The sequence below is a fragment of the Balaenoptera physalus genome (assembly GCF_965194825.1).
Source record: "Balaenoptera physalus genome assembly, chromosome: 5".
NCBI classification, from domain to species: domain Eukaryota; kingdom Metazoa; phylum Chordata; class Mammalia; order Artiodactyla; family Balaenopteridae; genus Balaenoptera; species Balaenoptera physalus.
This window is the reverse complement of record NC_138884.1, coordinates 130482535-130507343: the sequence shown is the minus strand read 5'-3', so window position 1 is coordinate 130507343 and position 24809 is coordinate 130482535. Positions and strand designations below refer to the sequence as shown.

Here is a 24809-nt window from a genome sequence, read left to right as displayed (position 1 = left end):
AATATTTATTGAGGGAGGTCATACTACGTGCCAAGAAAGAGCAGTGAATAAAAGCAGGCAAACACCCTTTTTTTTAAAAAATTATTATTTATTTATTTATTTTTATTCATTTATTTGGCTGTGTTGGGTCTTCGTTTCTGTGCGAGGGCTTTCTCTAGTTGCAGCAAGCGGGGGCCACTCTTCATCGCGGTGTGTGGGCCTCTCACTATTGTGGCCTCTCTTGTTGCGGAGCATAGGCTCCAGATGTGCAGGCTCAGTAATCGTGGCTCACAGGCCTAGTTGCTCCGCAGCATGTGGGATCTTCCAGACCAGGGCTCGAACCCGTGTCCCCTGTATTAGCAGGCAGATTCTCAACCACTGCGCCACCAGGGAAGCCCCAAACACCCTTCTTTCATGGGACATATATGAGGCCTATATGGGGGTGGGGAGAAGAACAGTACACAAATAAGAAATGAAGGTAATAAAAAATTCTGAGAAAATTAGACAGAATTAAGGGCCATTAGTGATGGGTGTGAGAAAGCTATTCTAGATAGGTTTGTCAGCAAATGCTTTCTTGATAAAGTAACATTTGAGACAAGCCCTGAACGGCATGGGGAGAGCAAGACATGTGGAGGAAACAGCAAACGCCAAGCCCCAGTGTGGGAAGCATGCTTGGCAAGTTCAATAAACTGTGATGGGGCAAGTGTGCCTGGAAGAAAAAGGCAGGGCGGAGGGGAGCGGACAATGAGCTCAGAAACATAGCAAGGGAGCCCAATCATTTGGGGACTTGGAGATCACAGTGGGTCGTATCAAAACGATCCCCTCTGGGCGCTGGGCTCAGTAACATGTTTGCCACAGAGGAATGTAGTACCGGGAAGTATTGTGACCTCTTAGCAGGTAAGTGTGGTTCAGAATAAGTCAGAAAGCTGCCTCAGGGACTTAACATTCAGTCTGGTCCAATTCCATAGGACTAATTAATTAATTGAGAATCTAATTAACCTGAAGGATTTGGGGCAGTTATTAAAGGAATTCTGTGACTCTTCTCAGAGGGTTGTGGGAAACCTTGAGGATAGGTCCAAACTCAATGCTACACATATACAAACTTTTGGGCCTTGAAGGGTTTTACTGTACACCCAGTAGTTTGTTGTATATGGTGGCATCATATGTGGGACATGAGGTACAGATATTTCACAGCCCAAGAGAAAGAATAAATAGAAATATGAGGGTTAAGGTGTATTATTTAGAGATTTTTTTTTCTATTACAAATAACAGACACCAAAAAGCCAGCTTAAAAAAAAAAGACAGAGATAATTCATTATAAAGATATGGGATGATTAGCAGAATATAAGTGTAGGAAGGCAGTCATGCCTTAGAAAGGGTTGATTCAGGACTAGAAAATTGCCAAGACTCTATCTCACAGCTCTGCCTTTCCCTACCCAGCTGCTTCATTCTTGGCTCCCTCTGCACACAGAAGAGAATCTCATTGGCCAAGCTGGAATCAGTTGTTTACGCTTGGTCCAATCAGCTATAACCAAACAAGTGAGGTCAAGTAGTGTCAGCAAGCATGGCTGTCAGAGCCTCTTCCTGGGAGCCACTCTCAAAGAAGGCAGAGGGTTGGGCAGACAGCCCAAGCAACCTCTGCCACATGGACATGCGATTAGGTCATCCACCTACATATTTATTCTACTTGGAGACAACTTTAAGAAGTATTCCTGAAAAAACTCCTACCCCAATCCAAGGGGTTGTTTTTAAGGGATGAAAAATGATGAGGAAGACAAAAATATATATATATGTAAAGAAAAATCACAAAATGAATGCATTTTTCTCTTGAATTGTGTTTTTAATGAGAAGATTTCTCCATCATGCCAACATGATATAATGGAAAGAAAAATGGATTGGAGTCAGAAAATCTGATCTAAATTTTGATGTTACCTCTTAATAGTCATGGGAATGTAAGCAATTCATTCTGGTTCTCAGATAAATGATGCAAGTTGGACTAAGTTCTTTTTAAGGTAACTTGCAGATACTCTTTGACTCTAATATAATATTTCCATTTGGTGGCAAATAATTCCTTAGGGATTTGTTCTCAGTTTAATTGAAGACATACAGCAAACATAGCCAAGAGACAGGCCATAGAACCCTACAGATCTGAGTCTGATCTTGGTCCTGCCAATGTTCTGCAGTGTGATTTCACGTAAATTAGTAAGTTAGTTAACTTCCTAAGCCTGAGTTTGCGCATCTGTATAACGCAGGTAATGCTGACTACGGTAATGGACTGTTGTACCCACTGAATAAGAAAATGGATGTAAAGCACCGGGCTTGCTGGGAATGCTCAGTTCTGGTCATCGTTATCAGAATGTGAAAATCCCTAAACTTGCCTGTATCTTACTTGATTACTTAGAATAAATGTGCAAGTAAGTGAAAATTAAACTCCAACACTCTTTAAAGTTCTCTAATGGCAGCAATTAATGAATACAGAATGAAATTAGAGAACTGGAGATTTTAGAGGGATATCACACACTAATAACACCTCCACATCGTTCACAAAATTATAATCATTTTTAATTACCTTTGTAAAATGTGACTTTCCCATGTCCCCTGGGCAGATGTGAAAGCATGGAGCTCGATAATAAAATCTGCGATCTGATTGAGAGGAATGCTTCTCCTGATCCCAGAGGGGTCACCCCGGGGCCAATGCCGAGTCACAGAAGTCCATGTCCTGTGAAGGTAAGAAAACATCTTCTTTCGACGTTTTCTCAATACACCCTTCAGCAGCGTGTTCACCGAGAAGGATGCATGGGGACAGTCCCCAAATCATTTACAGTAATGCACTTCCTTGACGGCTGAGAGGACAAAGTGAACCAGTACCAACTTCTCATACACAGTCACTTCCTGTTACCAAGGAAACCCTCAGCAGAAGCTCCTTCCAGTTTAAAGCATGATACCAGGGGAAGCAGAGCTCAAGCCGCAAGAAAGAACGCTTAATGCAGCGACAGCTCTTTTACTGGGAGGCGCTAACCTCGTTTTGGTAAACCCACTGGGTTACGAAAGTCTGCACAACTCACGGCCTTTTTTTTGATGAAAGAACAAGGTTTTCCTGATTAGAGAAGTTGTTTGACTTTGACTTTCCTCTTGTTTTAGGATATTTGTCTATGGTGCTTTATGTAAGCAAAGAAAATTCAAGGGTAAGCTCAAGCTAGGAATTTTGTGCATGACTTTCTAGAAATACATCATAAATGACAACATAAGCTCTTAAGCTCTGCAGCCCTTCTGATTAGAAACCGTCTCTAATGATCATTTCAAAAGAGATCTAATGTAAGTAAATTAGAGAGCATGGCTGACATTAAAAACATTGACATAACTTCTGCTTTGGTTCTTAGTTCTAAAATAATTCATGCTCATTGTGGAAAAGCTATACTAAGCATAGAGAATACTATAAAAATCATGTAGAGACAGATTTACTGTGGAGCTAATTAAGCTTGAATTCCCCTAAACAAATATTTACTTTTGTAACTAATTAGCATTCACAGATTTGTGTCTTTTTCTCTTAAAGGAGGTCCTGGAATTGTATAAGCCTCAGGCCTCACCAAACATGTATCAGCCTCTGAAATCCCCTCCATGCCCACAGCTCCTAGAGAGCCTCTCTCAGCATTTGGGGTCTGTCTGTGTGTCTCCTTCTGTCACACACACACACACACACACACACACGTGCACACTCTGTTTTGTTAAACTCACCTTTTTTCACTTAATAAAATGTTGTGGATATTCCTATAACTCTTTCATTCATTTAATGACCAAATAGTATGGTGTGTGTTCTTCCCACTTCTCCCTGAAAAAGAAGTATTGCTTTTCAAAGTTAGAAATGACTCTCTGCTAATGATGAGGGGCAAGGAGGCTTTTCTTTCTTCTCTTCTCACTCCCACCCCCATACACATACCTCTAACTCCCAGTTAAGACTTCCTTCCTTCACGAAATGTGTGCTTTTTTGTAGTGGCCATCTTGTCTAATCCCGGAAAGAAATTTAATGATGAGAATTTGAATCCCCTCCAGTACCCTGATCTGCATATTCTCTGATTATTAGCCCCCAAGACTCATTTGACTGACTTCCCTCCCCATTCCGTTCGTTTTGTTTTCTGGATTCCTCCTTATATGGTAAAGACCTCTTCTCCATCCTTATTGCTACCATCTTGGAAATTAGCTCGCTCTGTTCTGGGGACTTAACTGGAACTTCTACCTCTCTTTAAGATACTGTTTCCCCTATCACTTTGTTGATGAAATTGGCTCATTTTCTGATACATATCCAGGCAAAGGAGAACAGGTACCTGGCTGATGTGAAGTGTGAGGGAAAGACATCTACAGAGAATGCGAGGGTAAACGTGAAGTCCAGTGGTTAACATAAGGGAAGATATGAAATGGCCATTGAGAGACTGAGAGACAGGAGAGAGGTGCAAAACTAAAATTAGTTGCTGAGTAGCAGTGAGGACCACTTAATAACACCAGTCACTAAAGAGTATTTGGGCTCCTAAATCTTCAATCTCTCCATCACCTCTTGCCAGCTTAATTCTCCTCAACTTTAAACATTTATGAGACCTTATATTATTTTATGGGTAATGTTCTTTCTTTCTCACCATTAAGTATGATTTTTTTTTATTTTTTACTTTTTTATTGAAGTACAGTTGATTTACAATGTTGTGTTAGTTTCAGGTGTACAGCAAAGTGACATGTATATATTCTTTTCCAGATTATTTTCCATTATAGGTTATTACAAGATATTGAATATAGTCCCCTGTGCTATACAGTAGGTCCTTGTTATTTATCTATTTTATATATAGTACTATGTACCTGTTAATCCCAAACTCCTAATTTATCCCTCCCTCGGCCCCATTTTAGGAGTAATGTTCTAACTCACTCTAATACATGATAGCCAAGCTTATTGATCATGACGTCCAAGACTTTCCAGCTCCTTATCACAGCACTAATAAGCTCTACCCTGATAAATCCACGGTCATTTTGCATCTGATTTTTCACTTGTCCTCCCATCTGCATTTGATACTATTCAATAATTCAACTTTCTTAAAATGTCTTACTCCATTTACATCTATAAAAGTGTCCCTCAACACCCTCCTTTTTCCTTCTGATCTTTTCTTCTCACTCACCTTCACTGACTTCTCTTACATCACCTGCCTGTGTTATACTAGTGTCACCCAGGGATCTGTCCATAATCATTGGCTCACTAAACTACAAAATATAGGCTGATGACTTCCGACACATACACCTACTAAAGGTCAAGTTCTTTTCTATACTCATATCAGCTTCACTCAGCATTTTCAAAGGTGAATTCAGTATCTTTCTTGTTAAAACTGCTTGTTTTCTTTTTTTCCACTCTCCATTTCCCACTTCCCCAAATGCACCCATGTCCCAACACCCCACAGTCCTCTAACAGACCATGAAGTTTCATGTAGTATGCCTTTTCACATGCTGTTTATTCTTCATGGAAACCCTTGTCTCCTTGCCCACTGGATGAACTATCTTTTATGCCAAGGTTTGAACATTTCATGACTCTTTAGTCCCACAGATTTCTCCAGCCCCCTTTTGCTCTGTCCTAAATAAATACCTTCTTTATACCTCACTCATAGGCTTTATCACCTTGGTTTTGTAATCATTTATGTATAGACATGTCTTCCCCACCAGTCATGGACTTCCTGAGGATGGGGTATAAAGTGTCACATGAATGTGTAAAGTATCACAATATAGGTTTTTCTAGAGGGTACCAGTGTTATGCAACATGTTTGTTTTCATGCACTATGAGAAAACTAGATATACAAAATCAACTTATCTCCAGAATCCCTTCACAAATAATTCTCAAAGTCTACAGGGGAATATTGAATATACACTTATAAGCCCAGTTTCTCATCCTAAAGCTTTTGACTGCCAGTGATTGTCAGATGCCCACCTATCACTGCTGCTTCTAGATGTCAGCTGTACCACTCTCGGTGGCATTGTTGTGGTACCACTCACTGTGACAAGTAAGCCTAATATTTGGATATATTCTCCAGAGCCCAAATGCAGTTAAATGCTATTGCTCTCTCCATTTCAATGGAAAGACCTTTTCTTTTCCAACTTTAGCTACACAGGCCCCCAGTGCTACTTTACACATCCAGTGTTTGCCAGAAATATGTGTAACAGTCTTTTTGACTTTCATCCTTCTGCAGATGGGGAAACTGAGGTTCGGTGAAGCTAAATCATTTTCTCATGGTCCTACAGCTAGTAGAAATTGGTTTCTGGACCTAAACCCAGATTTGTCTGGGTTGCCCTATATATCCTGCTCTTAATTTCCCCTCCCTCACATAAGAACCATTCAGTGACTGGGCCCAAGTTCAAGCCGGTATCAGGAATGATGCTATTGTCAGAGCAAACCCTCCTTTCTGGCTTAAAGCATCACCATTGGATCAAGCTACTGTGCCTTTACTCTCTCTTTGAGGGTAAGGTCTCCCAGGAAAAATCCCTGGAAGTTTCTCTTTATCTCACGGACTTCTGGCATCTCCTCCTCAGTTGTCATCTGAAGTATCTTAAAATACTTGATTCCTTAAGTAAACACAGCTTAGTTTCCAACTGGAAGCTCTGCTGAATTACTGTTTACAATAGCACTCTGCAGAAGTAAATCCTACATTCAAAACAAACAAAAACTGTTGCATTCTCACTGAGATACTGATGGAACTAAAAAACGTATAGGAAAAATCTTTTGGGGTAAGACAAGGGTGAGCCAATGACAGAAGAACAGTGGAGGGCGTCTCTCATTTTTCCACTGGAGGAAGTAAGCATAAGAACGGTAAGGTAGACTCCCTTTCCAGGAAGAGGAAATGAATTTCTTTATGACATTATGAGATGGGAAGAGTGTGGCTGAATAAAAGAAATATGATTTAATGAAAAGTCCTGAGACATATGTCATTTTCCCTTTTTGCTCTATCTTTGCCAAGAATAAGTAAATAGGGAGAATTACTGTAAGAGAAAATGAGCAGACTGACTCATTGCTTTGAGGAAACAGAAAAACATTATTGATGAACATGAGGAACTCCATCAGTATGAAAGCAGGTTTTAATATTCTGGGAGAGCTGAAGTAGAAAGCTGGTGAATAGAAGGCATTTAAAGTCTCATAGGCAAAGGACAAATAATTTTCTAAGTGAGAATAATATTCAATTCCAAAATGGGTGTTAAATGGAAGTTACACTAAACCAAGACATGGTCTTAATACTATGAGAAACTTAACATATGAACATTAATTTATGACCCTGTAATTGTATGTCTTCAAATACAAAAGCAAGTGATAGGAGACTTGAGATGTATTTCTTGGACAAACAAATACATTCCAGTAATGCTGGGAAACAAGGGTGCCACTTGGGAATGGGAAGGAAAAGTGTCCAAATTTTAAGAAGATATACCATAACTGAATTTGCTTAAGGGCATTGTCTTGTGTTTAGATTCTATTTTGCTTTTCTGATTTTAACTGAGACAGCACTAGAAATTGGCTTTTAACAACTTTGGTACCAGCTAAGGGAAGATTTCCCAGTAACTGGAGAAAAATTCTAGATCTGGACATTCTTCTCAAGGCAAAAAGCTTTGGGAAAATGTTTCGAAATGTTCAGAGAGTAATATGAAACTTCTTGGAAAGTACAGTAAGTTGACACACGTTTTTTGTAACCACATTTGTTGAAAAAAACAAAAGATCTAGTTTCCGTTTCCTTATTTCCCTTTTTAGAAAGTTAAGCTATTTCTTTATCAAAATAAAATTTTGATTATTGAAATCTTGTTTTCTCATCTCTAAAATGGGTTGTCACAAGAATATACTAAAGTGAGTGAAGGAGAGTGAAGCCGCGCGCTCGCTCAGCAGCCGCGGGCCCCGCTGCTCCCCTGCTGCACCAACGCCGCAGCCTCAACTCAGATTTTCTCCTGATTTCATGCCTCTTGACCCGGGTCTCTTACCGTTCTGTGGAAGGCAGCTCCACACACGCCTCCTCCTCGAGGTAAATACTTAGGAGTGGAATTGCTGAGTCGTATGGTTGTAAATCTGGGAGGTCCTTATCCTGGGATCATTTAATCTGCAGTTATCTTGAAGGCTCCACTGTGGCTGGAGGGTCCAAGTTGTCTTCACTCAGATGTGTGGCAGTGGGTACTGGATGTTGGCTGAGACTCCTCAGCTCTCCTCCACATGATCTCTCATCTTCTGCCATGTGGCTGACAGGGTCTTGGTGCTCCAGCCTGGAGTCAGGCCTGAGCCTCTGAGGTGGAAGAGGGGACTTCAGGACATTGGACGACCAGAGACCTCCCGGCCCCACGTAGTATCAATCAGCGAGAGCTCTCCCAGAGATCTCCATCTCAACGGTAAGACCCAGCTCCCCCCAATGGCCAGCAAGCTCCAGTGCTGGACACCCCATGCCAAACAACCAGCAAGACAAGAACACAACCCCATCCATTAGCAGAGAGGCTGCCTAAAATCACACTAAGTTCACAGACACCCCAAAACACAAAACCGGATGCAGCCCTGCCCACCAGAAAGGCAAGATCCAGCCTCTTCCATCAGAACACAGGCAGCAGTCCCCTCCACCAGGAAGCCTACACAAACCACTGAGCCAAACTTACCCACTGCAGGCAGATACCAAAAACAACAGAAACTATGACCCTGCAGCCTGCAAAAAAGAGACCCCAAACACAGTAAATTAAGCAAAATAAGAAGACAGAGCAATACACAGCAGATGAAGGAGCAAAGTAAAAACCCACAAGACCAAACAAATGAAGAGGAAATAGGCAGTCTACCTGAAAAAGAACTCAGAGTAATGATAGTAAAGATGGCCCAAAATCTTGGAAATAGAATGGAGAAAATACAAGAAACATTTAACAAGGACGTAGAAGAAGTAAAGAGCAAACAAACAATGATGAACAACACAATAAATGAAATTAAAAATTCTCTAGAAGGAATCAATAGCAGAATAACTGAGGCAGAAGAACGGATAAGCGACCTGGAAGATAAAATAATGTAAATAACTACCACAGAGCAGAATAAAGAAAAAAGAATGAAAAGATTTGAGGACAGTCTCAGAGACCTCTGGGACAACACTAAATGCACAAACATTCGAATTATAGGGGTCCCAGAAGAAGAAGACAAAAAGAAAGTGTCTGAGAAGATATTTGAAGAGATTATAGTTGAAAACTTCCTTAATATGGGAAAGGAAATAGTCAGTCAAGTCCAGGAAGTGCAGAGAGTCCCATACAGGATAAATCCAAGGAGAAACACACCAAGACACATATTAATCAAACTATCAAAAATTAAATACAAAGAAAAAATATTAAAAGCCGCAAGGGAAAAGCAACAATTAGCATGCAAGGGAAATCCCATAAGGTTAACAGCTGATCTTTCAGCAGAAACTCTGCAAGCCAGAAGGGAGTGGCAGGACATATTTAAAGTGAGGAAAGGGAAAAACCTACAACCAAAATTACTCTACCCAGCAAGGATCTCATTCAGATTAGACAGAGAAATTAAAACCTTTAGAGACAAGCAAAAGTTAAGAGAATTCAGCACCACCAAACCAGCTTTACAACAAATGCTAAAAGAACTTCTCTAGGCAGGAAACACAAGAGAAGGAAAAGACCTACAAAAACAAACCCAAAACAATTAAGAACATGGTAATAGGAGCATACCTATTGATAATTACCTTAAATGTAAATGGACTAAATGCTCCAACCAAAATATATAGACGGGCTGAAAGGACACAAAAACAAGAGTCATATATACTGTCTACAAGAGACCCACTTCAGACCTAGGGACACATACAGACTGAAAGTGAGGGGATGGAAAAATATATTCCATGCAAATGGAAATCAAAAGAAAGCTGGAGTAGCAATTCTCATATCAGACAAAATAGACTTTAAAATAAAGACTATTACAGGAGACAAAGAAGGACACTACATAATGATCAAGGGATCCATCCAAGAAGAAGATATAACAATTGTAATTATTTATGCACCCAACATAGGAGCACCTCAATACATAAGGCAAATCCTAACAGCCACAAAAGGGGAAATCGACAGTAACACAATCATAGTAGGGGACTTTAGCACCCCATTTTCACCAATGGACAGATCATCCAAAATGAAAATAAATAAGGAAACACAAGGTTTAAATGACACACTAAACAAAATGTACCTAATTGATATTTATAAGACATTCCATCCAAAAACAACAGAATACACTTTCTTCTCAAGTGGTCATGGAACATTCTCCAGGGTAGATCATATCTTGGGTCACAAATCAAACCTTGGTAAAGTTAAGAAAATTGACATCGTATCAAGTATCTTTTCCAACCACAATGCTATGAGACTAGATATCAACTACAGGATAAAATCTGTAAAAAATACAAATACATGAGGGCTAAACAATACACTACTTAATAACCAAGAGATCACTGAAGAAATAAAAGAGGAAACCAAAAAATACCTAGAAACAAATGACAATGAAAACATGATGACCCAAAACCTATGTGATGCAGCAAAAGCAGTCCTAAGAGGGAAGTTTATAGCAATACAATCCTACTTCAAGAAATAAGAAACATCTCAAATAAACAACCTAACCTTACACCTAAAGCAATTAGAGAAAGAAGAACCAAAAACCCCCAAAGTTAGCAGAAGGAGAGAAATCATAAAGATCAGATCAGAAATAAATGAAAAAGAAATAAAGGAAACAATAGCAAAGATCAATAAAACTGAAAGCTGGTTCTTTGAGAAGATAAACAAAATTGATAAACCATTAGCCAGACTCATCAAGAAAAAAAAGGAGAAGACTCAAATCAATAGAATTAGAAATGAAAAAGGAGAAGTAACAACTGACACTGCAGAAATACAAAGGATCATGAGAGATTACTACAAGCAACTATATGCCAATAAAATGGACAACCTGGAAGAAATGGACAAATCCTTAGAAAAACACAACCTTCCAAGACTGAACCAGGAAGAAATAGGAAATATAAACAGACCAATCACAATCACTGAAATTGAAACTGTGATTAAAAATCTTCCAACAAACAAAAGCCCAGGACCAGACGGCTTCACAGACTAATTCTATCAAACATTTAGGGAAGAGCTAACATCTATCCTTCTCAAACTCTTCCAAAATATAGCAGAGGGAGGAACACTCCCAAACTCATTCTGCAAGGAAACCATCACCCTGATACCATACCAGACAAAGATGTCACAAAAAAAGAAAACTACAGGCCGATATCACTGATAAACATAGATGCAAAAATCCTCAACAAAGTACTAGCAAACAGAATCCAACAGCACATTAAAAGGACCATACACCATGATCAAGTGGGGTTTATCCCAGGAATGCAAGGATTCTTCAATATATGTAAATGTGATATCAATGTGATACACCATATTAAGTTGAAGGAGAAAAACCATATGATCATCTCAATAGTTGCAGAAAAAGCATTTGACAAAATTCAACACCAATTTATGATAAAACACTTCCAGAAAGTAGGCATAGAGGGAATTTAACATAACAAAGGCCATATATGACAACCCCACAGCCAACATCGTTCTCAATGGTGAAAAATTGAAACCATTTCCTCTAAGATCAGGAACAAGACAAGGTTACCCACTCTCGCCACTATTATTCAACATAGTTTTGGAAGTTTTAGCCACAGGGAAGAAAAAGAAATAAAAGGAATCCAAATTGGAAAAGGAGAAGTAAAGCTGTCACTGTTTGCAGATGACATGATACTATACATACAGACTCCTAAAGATGCTACCAGAAAACTACTAGAGCTAATCAATGAATTTGGTAAAGTAGCAGGATACAAAATTAATGCACAGAAATCTCTTGCATTCCTATACACTAATGATAAAAAGTCTGAAAGAGAAATTAAGGAAACACTCTCATTTACCACTGCAACAAAAAGAATAAAATACCTAGGAATAAACCTACCTAAGGAGACAAAAGACCTCTATACAGAAAACTATAAGACACTGATGAAAGAAATTGAAGACAATGCAAACGGATGGAGACATATACCATGTTCTTGGATTGGAAGAATCAACATTGTGAAAATGACTATACTACCTAAAGCAATCTACAGATTCAATGCAATCCCTATCAAAAACCAATGGCCTTTTTCACAAAACTAGAACAAAAAATTTCACAATTTGTATAGAAACACAAAAGACCCCGAATAGCCAAAGCAATCTTGAGAAAGAAAAACGGAGCTGGAGGAATAAGGCTCCCTGGCTTCAGACTATACTACAAAGCTACAGTAATCAAGGCAGCATGGTACTAGCACCAAAACAGAAATACAGATCAATGGAACAGGATAAAAAGCCTAGAGATAAACCCACGCACATATGGTCACCTTATCTTTGATAAAGGAGGCAAGAATATACAATGGAGAAGAGACAGCCTCTTCTATAAGTGGTGCTGGGAAAACTGGACAGCAGCATGGAAACGAATGAAATTAGAACACGTCCTAACACCATACACAAAAATAAACTCAAAATGGATTAAAGACCTAAATGTAAGGCCAGACACTCTAAGACTCCTAGAGGAAAACACAGGAAGAACACTCTTTGACATAAATCACAGCAAGATCCTTTTTGACCCACCTCCTAGAGAAATGGAAATAAAAACAAAAATAAACAAATGGGACATAATGAAACTTAAAAGCTTTTGCACAGCAAAGGAAACCATAAACAAGATGAAAAGACAACCCTCAGAATGGGAGAAAATATTTGCAAATGAAGCAACTGACAAAGGATTAATCTCCAAAATTTACAAGCAGCTCATGCAGCCCGAAATTAAAAACAAACAACCCAATCCAAAAATGGGCAGAAGACCTAAATAGACATTTCTCCAAAGAAGACACAGATTGCCAACAAACACAAGAAAGGATGCTCAACATCACTAATCATTTGAGAAATGCAAATCAAAACTACAATGAGGTATCACCTCACTCCGGTCAGAATGGCCATCATCAAAAAATCTACAAACAATAAATGCTGGAGAGGATGTGGAGAAAAGGGAACCCTCTTGCACTGTTGGTGGGAATGTAAATTGATACAGCCACTATGGAGAACAGTATGGAGGTTCCTTAAAAATCTAAAAATAGAACAACCATACGACCCAGCAATCCCACTACTGGGCATATACCCTGAGAAAACCATAATTCAAAAAGATACATGTACCAGAGTGTTCATTGCAACGTGATTTACAATAGCCAGGACATGGAAGCAACCTAAGTGTCCACTGACAGACGAATGGATAAAGAAGATGTGGCACATATATTCAATGGAATATTACTCAGCCATAAAAAGAAACGAAACTGAGTTATTTGTAGTGAGGTGGATGGACCTAGAGTCTGTCATACAGAGTGAAGTAAGTCAGAAAGAGAAAGCCAAATGCCATATGCTAACACATATATAGGGAATCTAAAAAACAAAAAACAAACAAAAAAATGGTTCTGATGAACCTAGGGGCAGGACAGCAATAAGGACACAGACATAGAGAATGGACTTGAGGACACGGGGAGGGGGAAGGGTAAGCTGGGATGAAGTGAGATAATAGCATTGACATATATACACTACCAAATGTAAAATAGATAGCTAGTGGGAAGCAGCTGCCTAGCACAGGGAGATCAGCTCGGTGGTGCTTTGTGACCACCTAGAGGAGTGGGATAGGGAGGGGGGTGGGAGGGAGATGCAAGAGGGAGGGGATATATGTATACATATAGCTGATTCACTTTGTTATACAGCAGAAACTAACACAACATTGTAAAGCAATTATACTCCAATAAAGATGTTAAATAAATAAATAAATAAATAAATAAATAGAGTGAAAATGTGAAAGCATTTTGTAAGTAACTGTAAAGGGCTGAAACACAGCACTATTATTATTATTATTATTACACTAGTGGGATTAGCTTGGGCCTCAAAGTCCTCTTAGTTTTTCTCATACAATTACTGGCTTCCTCTTTGAATTCCATTATTTAATTTTCAGTTGTGGTAATCGTGGAGTATTTCGATCCTTTTTTTGTTAGGAAAAACCGTTGCATTGTTGTGTGAGGACCTGTTTACTGTTCCCTGGGAAATGTTTGAATAGCTGGCTGGAAAAACAGCAAGTTCTTAGGCAACAAGAAGGCCTTTCTCAACTCAGCTGCTGCACTTTGTGGTGTTTGAAGCTCACAGTTGGCAACCTGGGTGAAGTCATTTAAATGAGCTATGTATCTTTCTCTTATCTCTAAGTTCAGCTAGTAGTTTTTAGTCTTATAGTTCTAAAAGTATAATCAAATCTCAAAACTAAACAGATTAGTGGATAAAGAGGCCAGGTTGTGTTTCCCAAGATATCACCATGCCTTATCTACGACATATTATTCCTCCATTCATTACAAAGATTTTTAAAGCTTCCACTATGCATGAATATCAGGTATATGTCCAGATAAGGAGATCTTGCTGTGTCTGTCCACCTTGAACTCTATTTTGTAATAAGGTATAACAGCAGGCACCACAGGAAAACAGACACACAAGTCTGTAAGCTAAAATCGAACTCTAAGACACAATTAAAACTCTTATAAAAGAAGGGAGACAGAAACTCTCCCTAACACTTGAGAGGCGTCCATTGTTGGACAGATGGCTGTCTATTGGATAGAAGTGAGGCGATAAACTCAAGCTCCTCTCGGTTAATAAGTAAGAGACACTTTTGAGTAGGACACTTTCTTACTCAAAGGTTTTCTCTTCCATCGCTGGGAGGATTTGCCCCAAGTTCCACAAGAGAGGGAGTTAGAGAACACTGGAAGATGCAGGTTGTCCTTTCGAAGATGCCGGCAGTAGGTGCAAGAGGAGTCCATCTGCCTCTGAACATAATGATCCTGGAAGGTCCAATGCAGGCTGCTTCGGTGGCCAGGAGAGCAGCATGCCAACACGAGGTGGGTGTTAGTGGAGGAAGCCACCAAGTCTTGAAGTGAAGGGTGACATCTGGGTGGAAATTATAATACATTTTATAATTTTAACAGAATAAACGAACATAAGGCATCCAGGAGGCTGCAAAGAGAAGAAAATGAATTCGGAGTGTCAGGGCTTCTAGCAAACAGACTTTTGGAACTAAAAGTATTATCCTTACTTTTGGAATCGTTGCCCTCTCCTAGACTTAGATGACTTCAGCAATTACGTTTGAAAAAACTTCAGATATGTCTTTCTTATTATGCAGAAGGAAGAGTAACATCAGCCTCTGGGTTCAGAGATTTGTAAATTTGTGACACTATTAAGGAAGCTAAGTTCTTGGCTTGGGAGATACCACGAATAAACACGTTCGTAAGAGTTGTTTAGCAAATATGTATTCTTTATATTCTTGATCTGTTTAGCTTTGTGACAGAATGTGGATCTCTCATAGGGACTTCTAAACCTAAGATGGGTTTTGGAATCTAATGCCTCAAGAAGCCTTCTTTCTCAAGCAAGCCTTCCCATTTCTAGTTTGGTTAGAAACAATTTCTTTAATGGGCGTGGGGAAAGTACCAGCGAAATGGGCACTTTCAGCTCTCACTGAAGAAGGCTCATAGTATTCTAATGTCTACCATCTAGATGAAATGCACCTTAAGACTCTTTTTACCTTCTTTTGTACTTGTGAGGGGAGTGAGGCTGGACCCACAAAGTATATAAATATCTTTTCCTATGGGATTCTGGGATAGGATGCAAAAAGTGAGATAATTTATTCCTTTTTTTTTTTTCTCCAGTAAGGAAGATTTACTTTTTTAAAGTAAATGTTCCTTAAATCAGTAAGATCAGCTAGTAAATATTTGCAATATTTTCAAGCTATCATATTGAGAGATTTTCTTTGAGTCAGGCTCATTTTCAGACAAAACAGTCCCAATATACTTGTGTTTCCACAAGTCATCACCGTAGGCTCCCATTATTCCCATGTCATCTTTATATGTACATGCCCTTTCTTAATTACTATATGTAACTATAATTTTTGCTATTTAAAAATAGTATCTAAAGCTATGATATGTTGAGATGTATTGTCTCAGGAAGAAAGTAGTCTCTTTCACCTGAGGTCTCCAGGCTAATCGCTTGGTGATTATGAAATGATGCAGAAAGGATTTCATCATCAATGGACTGATCCCTCTAATCTTCTGATTTTATGTTCAAAAACCAGAAAATACATGAAAGACATGTCTGTTTTGCTCATCTAGTACTTATCACATGTCCAATACACAGTCCATAATCAATAAATATTTATTATATGAATGAGTACATGAATGAAGGTGAAGTCAACACATGTAAGCTAAGTACAAGAGAAAAATAAAGTGATTTGCAAAGACACCGAGTGATCATGGATTAAAGTCCTGGCAGAGAAGAGAACATTAAAAAATTCAAATGCAGGATTACACTTTTCGAAGGCTAAATTTCTCTTTTCTGACCACCAGTCACTGGCAGTAGAAATTAATCTCTAGGCAAGTAGTGACGGGAACTGGTAAGATTTTGTTTGGATATGATGTTGAAGGTCAAGCCAGTTCATATGTGGCCCTCAAGAAAGCTCAACTCCCTTGAAACTTTTCTGAATTATATTTCTTAATGGCTCAGGCTCCTGTATCAAACAAAGTAAATTATGTTTTGTCCAATAATCTTTAGCTATGTTATTCATGTCTCCTCGCATAGGTGAAAGGCTCTTTGTGGGGAACAAGCCAGGGGACTGAGTCCTGGTATGGGTTCAGCCACCCACTCATCACGTAATGACCATGGGCAAGTCACTTCTCAACTCTGAACCTCAATTTAATCCTTCTTAACATCAAAGATGCCTCTCCGGACAGCTGCACAGGACTGTTATGAAGTTCAAATTGAAGCAGATAAAATGTTTCAAACCACAGAACTCACATGTGCAAAATTGTAATTTTCTCCATTTTTTAAGCTGAGTTTAGTTTCAATCTAGGACCCCTATGCTGTCTTTGAGAAGATAATTTAATCCAGTTGACTTCAGGAAATCTCAGCCACTTCAGCGTTTTCTCAGGCAATTTATATTTTCAGTGCAGCCTTATGCAGGGGTTCTCTCCTCTGTCTTCTTCTCCCCACAGCAGCACCTACAGTCTGTGATGCAGATTTTGTGGGAAAATGCAGGTGGAGTAGAGTTGCCAGATGTGACAAATAAAAATACAGGATGCCCACTTAAGTTTGAATTTCAGATAAACAACAAAATACTGCATCGGACATACTGTTACAAAAAAAGTTATTGTGCATCTAACACTCAAATTTATCTGGAGGTCCTAGGTTTTTCTGGCAACTTCGGGGTGAAGGTACCAGGTTTGCGATAATCCATCATCTTACACTGCCATTAGCACTGCTATAATCTGCTCCTTGGGCTCTTTTCATTGGCTTATTGCTTCACTGGCAATCACTGAAGCTCCCAGGTCCCTCTTCTCATCTCCTGTCCTCGGATCCATGTGATAAATACTGCATTTTCCCCAATTTGACAGTAAAGCATTCTTAAATCCACAAAACCCTAGTTAACCACTGTTACATCCTTCTCAGGAATGCAGGAAATTTCTGACTCTGCTTCCACACCACTCTGGGTTTGAGGTGTCTGTCTCAGGATCTCCCTACCTAGACATGCTGCGAAGTCCCAGATGTGTGCTATGCAGAAGTTCTCAAGACTTGCCCCTTCCCCAGGTTTACCTCAGGGGGTAAGGCCAAAGCTCTCTCTGCTCTTTGATGTTCAATCTAGGCCGTTCGATAGATGATGGATGAGCCCCTAGAAGAGTTGTACTCAGTTTCCCCAAGAGGACTCACAACATTCAGGGCTCTTTTCCCCTGATTCTTTTCTCATTTTTCCTCAGGGCCATATACCTTTTTTTACTCTTCTCTGGGTGGGATGGCGTAGGGAGTGTGGAAGAGGTAAGGAATAGGATATACCATCTCTTCATCTACCCTCTCTTCTGTCAGTTGTTTATGGTATAAGATTTTATGGCTTGATTCTGATTTTTCTCAAACATTTTGTTATGAAAATTTCAAATATATAGCCAAGTTGAAAGGATTTTATGGTGTACACCCATAGATTTTACTATTAAAACTTCACTCTACTTGTTTATCATATATCTATTCATCTACCCACCGCACATTTCATCCATCAATCCATGTTACTTTTTGAAGCATTTCAAAATAAATTTCACAAAAGGAATTAATCTTTAAAAAAATTTTTTTAAATATATTACTTTCAGAAATACTAGCTCTTGCAATTCAAAGCTTTGGTTTTCAGGATTGTCTCTAGAGTTTGAAGAGTCTATTTTGAAGTTCAAAGGCTGAACAGGGACTGTTTTTCCCTTTGCATTCAATGACAAACTTACTCAGCCCTGAGACGAAAAATATCTCTTACTGAACAAAGAAAGGATTAGTTACATGAAACAAAGAACCATATGTGTTTGGGGGAATCACCAGTTAATACTTCAAGAGATTAACTTATCTCATAAGATATAATAAAGCACTGTACAAATGTAGGAGATATTATTGAAGACCACATTTATACCTTTTAAAAATTCCCTCGTAACATGTATAATCATTTATATTATTTATTTATTAAATATTAACTAGGATTAGGAGAAAAAAATTTAAGGAGGTTTTGTATGGAGACAAAATAATATTGATCACGTAACCAAAATAAAAAAGGGTGAAATATTTACCTATAAAATGAATAAAAAGAAAATACATTTAAACAGAACAGCTTTTTAAAAATGGAAACCCCTACTTGATCCTTTCTGATTTGGAGACAAAACATATAACGTTGTTTATCCCTGTGGTCATTCTCCTCTGGGCTGTGTTCTGAGATGTAGAAGTGTACTATGATTTCCTACTGAAAATTTATACATAAACAGGTTTATTTTTTTTAAATGTGTTATGTCACTACTCTGTACTCTGAAGGTACTATGTCAGTTCCCAAGGCTGAAATGATAAATATTGACCCTACCTTCCAGAAACTTACAGCCTTGGGAGAGAAAGGTACATAAAATTAATGACAGTTTTACAATAAGTGCAGGAATTGATGCTTCACAAAGTGCCCTGGATCACAAAGGAGGAGGTAACTAACTGCTCTGGAAAACCAGGGGAGACTTCAAAGGGGCTGCTGGTCAGGCTGTGTCAGATGGTTTATTGCTTTGGGCAACGCTGAGAAATCTTTAGACATGGAAGTTTCATAAATTCTGCAGTTTCCTAAAGACTAGAGAATAGTCAGCAAAGTCCAATTTGCCCTGTGATGTATCTGCAATGCACTAAAAACTAAAAGTGTGCAGTGGAAACAGACATGTATGTACTGCATGGAAGAAGTGCTTCAAAGCGCCCACCTGGAGGGACACAAGCCCGTATCCCCCTTGAGGCTGTGGAATTTGAGACACGCCTCTCATGGGACTCTTCTAGTCCAAACCCAGGTTTGGGGTATGAAAGAGAGGTAATTTACTAGTTTGGAGGCCAAGAAGTTGACTTTTCTGATCTTGAGATCTTCTACAACCTCTTGAGAAGATACATGACTCAGCAACATTACAGATTTAGTTTTGGGCGAGGAGGAGGCTTTACGTGTGTCTGAGTACTACGTGTACTTGCATAGGCACTAACATAATTGGCACTATTTTAGGTTCGAGAAATATAGAATGAACACAACAGACAACAACTGCTGTCATGGAGTTTACGTTCTAATGGTGGGAGGCAAAGAACAAAGAAGAAAAATATATAGGGTATGATATACAGTGCTGTGGAAAAGCACTGGGAAAGCAGGAAAAAAAAAAAAAAGCAGGAAAGCACTGGGATGGAGAGTAATTTTAAATGGGGGAGGGGTAGGTAAGATCTTAATAAAGAGATGACATTGAAGCAATTACCCGTTTGGGGTGGAGGGTGGGATGAACCATGAGGTTATCTAGGAGAAAGTTCTGGGCGGACAGAACAGGGAGTGTACACGAGAGGTTCATGGACCAGCAGTGTGGCCAGGACATAGAGCAGAGTGAACAAACAGGAGGACACTGAGAAAGAGGTCAGAGGAGCACAGGCTAGAGTGTCTAGTACCCTGTGGGCCACTATAAAGAGCTTTGCTTTCTCTCTGAGATGGGAAGCCATTGAAAGGTTTTGAGCAGAGGAGTGACATGAAATGACATATTTTAAAGACCCACAGTGGCTACTGGGCTGAGAATAGATGGGAAAGGAGCAAGAGGGGAAGCAAGGAACATTGCAATAATATTGCAATAATCCAGGTAGGAGATGATGGTGGCTTGATCAATGCAGAGATGCTAAGCATCTTGCCCAAGGTCACATATCTAGTAAAGGATGGAACTAGGATTTGACACAGAGACAGATGTCAGTAACTACTGGATGTTCTCAAGAATTTTCATGTGAATAAAATCAGGAAGTAATCATTAAAGTTTCCATTTTGAAAATTTATAAAATTGTATGTTTATTTCACTCTCTCCTTAAACTGGGAAGTCTCTAGGCTCTTGTGGCAACATGCTACTCTCCTTTCTGTGTATGTTTATGGAGAGCCTAAAAAATGTTCAGATAGATTGGGTACAGGCTGTGAGGAAAAAGAGGAGTCAAGGATGACGCCACAGTTCTTAGTCCAGAGCATGGAATTTGTCATTGTCATGGGAAAGACAAGTTTTGTGAGGGAAGATCAAGAAATAGCTTTTATATAAGTGGATAAGGAGGTACCTATTAAGCAACCAAACAGGTATGGTGAGTAGGCAATTAATATAGGTGTCTGGAGTTCAGAGGTGTGGTTCATTCTGAGTGCCCCAGGTGAACTGATTATTAAATATTTTGATTACCATGAGATGTTAAGTATTTTGAATATTACTTTTGATAATATCTATTAAGTGGTATTGCAGTTGTCTAACCCATTTAGTACATAATGTGCATATCCAGGTTTATTTTTACTAAAAAGCCACTTTGATCATATAATTCCTTTCCTCAAGGGTCTTTAGCAGTGCCCCATGGCCTATGCAATAAACTTAAAATTTCTTAGTCCGAAATTAAAAGCCTTTCACAATTTGATCCAAATCGACTTTAGATAGACCACATGAGCCCCCCTCTAGTTACACTGAGCTTGCTATAATCCTTCATATTTAGGCTTGTCTATCTCTGTTTCATTTAAGTTGCTCCCCTTACAATAATATATCTCAGTTCTCGCCATCTATGAAAATCCTATCCAGCCTTCAAGGCCCAGCAGAAATTCCAACTCCTGCAATAATGATTAAAGCTCTGAATTCTTACGGTCATGTCTCTCTCTCTCTCTCTCTCTCTCTCTCTCTCTCTCTCTCTATATATATATATATATATATATATATATATATTTATTTATTTATTTATTTATTTATTTATTTATAGATATGTAAATTTCATTAGAAGTAGGAACTTTTGTTACTTTTGTTTATTTTCCTTTGGAACCCACTTAGTGCCATATGCATAGTAAGTGATGTGTAAATGATTGATGGTCCCTATCTTTAAGGTCATATCGTTATTAACATCTAAGCTCTTCTATGTATTATCATAGACAGCAACCCCAGGAAGAAGACACCTCTACTATCCCTAGTTTACAAATGTGGAAGTTGAGACTTAGGGGCCTTAAGCATCATCCCCAGATTTACAAGCAGTGAAGGTAGAGCTGAGATATGAATCCAGATGACTGGACTCTAGAGTCAGATGTTTAGTCACCACTACGTACGTACTCTGTCTCCTACCTAGATAGCACATTCACTTAAAAATCTATGCAAATAGATTCAGGAAGCAAAGGAGGTTTTTTCACCCCCATTCTAAATGGATATTAAAGAAAAAGCCATGTTTATTTTACCTGCCAAAGAATCCCTCCAAGCATGTATAGAAATGTGATGATCTCTCTTGAACTAATTTTGAGAGAATTATCATCAACCGGAATGATAGTTACAGACCACTGACCGGTAGTTCCTTGGTCCTTTACTTCACCATATTTCCCTCTGTTAGTTATTTTCCTCTAGAGATTATTTTATTCACTTGAGAAATAAGGACTCTTCAAAATCACTTTGGAAACATGGAGTGACATGTCCATTTCTCTGAAAGTCGTTGCAGCTAGTGAGACTTCTCATGAAACAAAGCTTGACTAAAAGCCAGACTCTTAAAGTATATAGCATATGTGAAAGGGATGGAGGTGAGGTGAAGAGGGCATATGTAACAGAAAATATCCAGTTTATTCCTAGGACTGTACTAATGCAAATTCCTTTTTTCTCAAACCGAACTTGGGACACTCCAGAAGAGTTATTGTTTATTCATAAATCACCACTTGGCTCTCTGGAGCTAATAGAAAATCTGTTTGTTGTTAAACTGCCATAGCAGAAAAAGAGGGGAAAATTTATAATGAAAAATGCAAAGATACAGGATTTCCATTCAGTAGAATCACTCACATCATGATGGGTTACAACGATGAATGTGCAACAGGATACCCACACAGAGGGGACCCAAAGACAGTGCCTGGCAAGAAAATGTTCTTTCTAACCATTTCTTTAGGTCAGTGTTAACACATCCACTGGGTTATTATTACCAAATACACAAATAAGGCTGAAGGGAACCTTGAACCATATATAATTATGTTTTGTGTGTGTGTGTGTGTGTGTGTGTGTTTGGGGCAGGGATTGAGAGGGAAAAAATATATTTTTATGTTATTGTCTTTTTTATTCTTTTCTGATGAGTAGATTTTTACTGTTAATGAATTGTCAGTCTCCAGGAAATCCCTGCTTATATTCCCTAAAATCAAATCATATGTGAGTCATAAGTTTTACCTTTAGAACTCTGAACAATTTCATTCCCACTTGTATTTTTGGATATTGCCTTAAGGAAATATCATTCTATTTCACTCAAGTGTACCCCCCAAACAGACCAAGAAACCAGCAGAAAGTAAATACACACGCACACACACACACACACACTCCAGGTGGAGAGAGCCACAGATATCAGGGGGCGTGACCAGTTCAGGAAGCAGAGGGAATTCAGTTCGTCTGGAGCCCAAGAATTGGAGATGGGTAGAAGATCTAAAGGAGAAAAAGGAGGGTCAAATCTTAGCCAACCATTCATTCCCTTTTAAAGAATCTGAATTTCAGGAGTTTAAGGATTTATCCTACGTATATGTGGATATCAAATAGGGAGGTCTAAAGAAAAACGTAAATTAAGTGATTGACTAAATTCTTCCTTTTCTCCTTTCAGCAACACATTCTTTCCTTTCTATATTGTTGCCTTGTCTTCTGTCCCCTCTCCTCCAAGTCAAGAATGAGGTCTTCTGCTCTATCACGGCCCATCTGTGTAGCTCCAAACATCTGCTTTCCGTGCTTTTATCTGCCTTACTTATAATGTGCTCCATTATCTCAGTGCCCTATAAAACGACAAGCCAACTCATTAAAGCTAAATGTTAGTGTAAAGATTTTACTTCCATGGGATCATGGAGAAAATGTGGACAACCTATGGAAAAGACAGTCTTGAGACTTTAAACTTGAGAACCAAGTTTAAACTTCCTGCCAATACAGAAGATTAGTTTTTACGAACAATACCCAATAACTTTGTAATGAATTATTTTCTTTTCAGTTCCATGAGAATTATGTATGACTCATTAAATTCTGCACAGCTAAGCTGACATGTATAAGGCGTTGCCAGAAAATCCTTCCCTTAGGGAAGCAAGGAACTGGGCTGTCAAAAAGTCAACAGTTACCTAATTGATCTGGAAATACAGTGAAGTTACGGCAGCTAGTCTACTGAGGAAAGACTTGGCTTGCCTAGGCCTTCTGTGGTAACTTCTTCCTCCAGTGGGAGAAACTGCCAGTAAGGGAAGAATGGCAATTTACATACCATAGCAAGGCTTATCTGCCTTGTGTGTTAGTCACAGCCTGCAGCTTGAGACATGCTGGGAAATCCCTATCTGGAAGAGAAGAAAAGTTATAATCACACTTGCTGTGCTTTTAACCTTATTCTGTATAATTCACATACAGAGTCACTTCTGTACATTTTCAGTGAAAAACTGTTGCTATTATTTTCTATCATCAGTTAACTATTTGTGTGGTATTTTAAAAATTATATATATATTTGCTTTCACTTTAAAAGACACCATTAAGAGATATTTTCTTTGCTTCTTTCTTTCTGCTCTCCAAGACTCCAGGAAAGCCAGCTTCCGTGACACATTTCCTACAGTCCACAACTAGAATGAGTGGTACAGAAAGTTCTACGGAGCATGCAGAGGTAAGAACGCATTTCTAGGGGATGAATTGACCATATATATCATCGACAGCATTGCTAATGGCGAATTATGCAATGATTAATAAGAGTAGAAATGGCTAGTTTGCTTTCTTTAGCTAAGATCTGCTCTATATATTTCAAGAATGTTATTCAACAAAGGAAAAATATCTAGGTGACTGGTTACATTTCCTTTGACACCTCTGAGCTACATTTCTTCTTTTACAAAGTGAGAAATAAAATCTTGTCCTGTCAGCTTTTCAATTCTATGTGTTTCATATTTTGCTCTTGATTTCAAGGAATTTGGTTTAATGTAAAATGTAAAAAGAATATTATATTTGTGTGGTTAGAAATAAAAGCTATTATAGCAATAGAGTATCTATGGTGAAATACTTCTATATACGTAATTAATACCACAGTCATTGTTCTGTTACTGGTTACTGCAACAGATACTTACTAATTGAATGAATGAATGAAACTGCTTTCTTAAAGATTTTTTTAGAGGTAACTAATATATAATAGGAAACTGAGACTTTTTGGTACATTTAGGTATTTATTTAGCAGTCTCAGCACTTGAATCT

At 38.7% G+C, this 24809-nt stretch overlaps 1 protein-coding gene across 2 annotated transcripts in view; it reads left to right on the top strand.

Moving 5' to 3' along the window:
* Window positions 1–309: 309 nt before the first annotated feature.
* Window positions 310–24809, top strand: part of TNIP3 (TNFAIP3 interacting protein 3) — a 59825-nt gene continuing 35325 nt past the window's right edge. The window contains exons 1-2 of one of the 2 annotated variants that reach the window (XM_082462982.1): window positions 310–2706; window positions 24148–24234. In XM_082462982.1, the coding sequence (XP_082319108.1) occupies window positions 2596–2706; window positions 24148–24234 (198 nt within the window). In that variant the 5' untranslated portion in view covers window positions 310–2595. Of the gene's footprint in view, window positions 2707–8303; window positions 24235–24809 lie in introns of those variants that run through there. The other variant, XM_082462981.1, reaches the window with a different exon arrangement.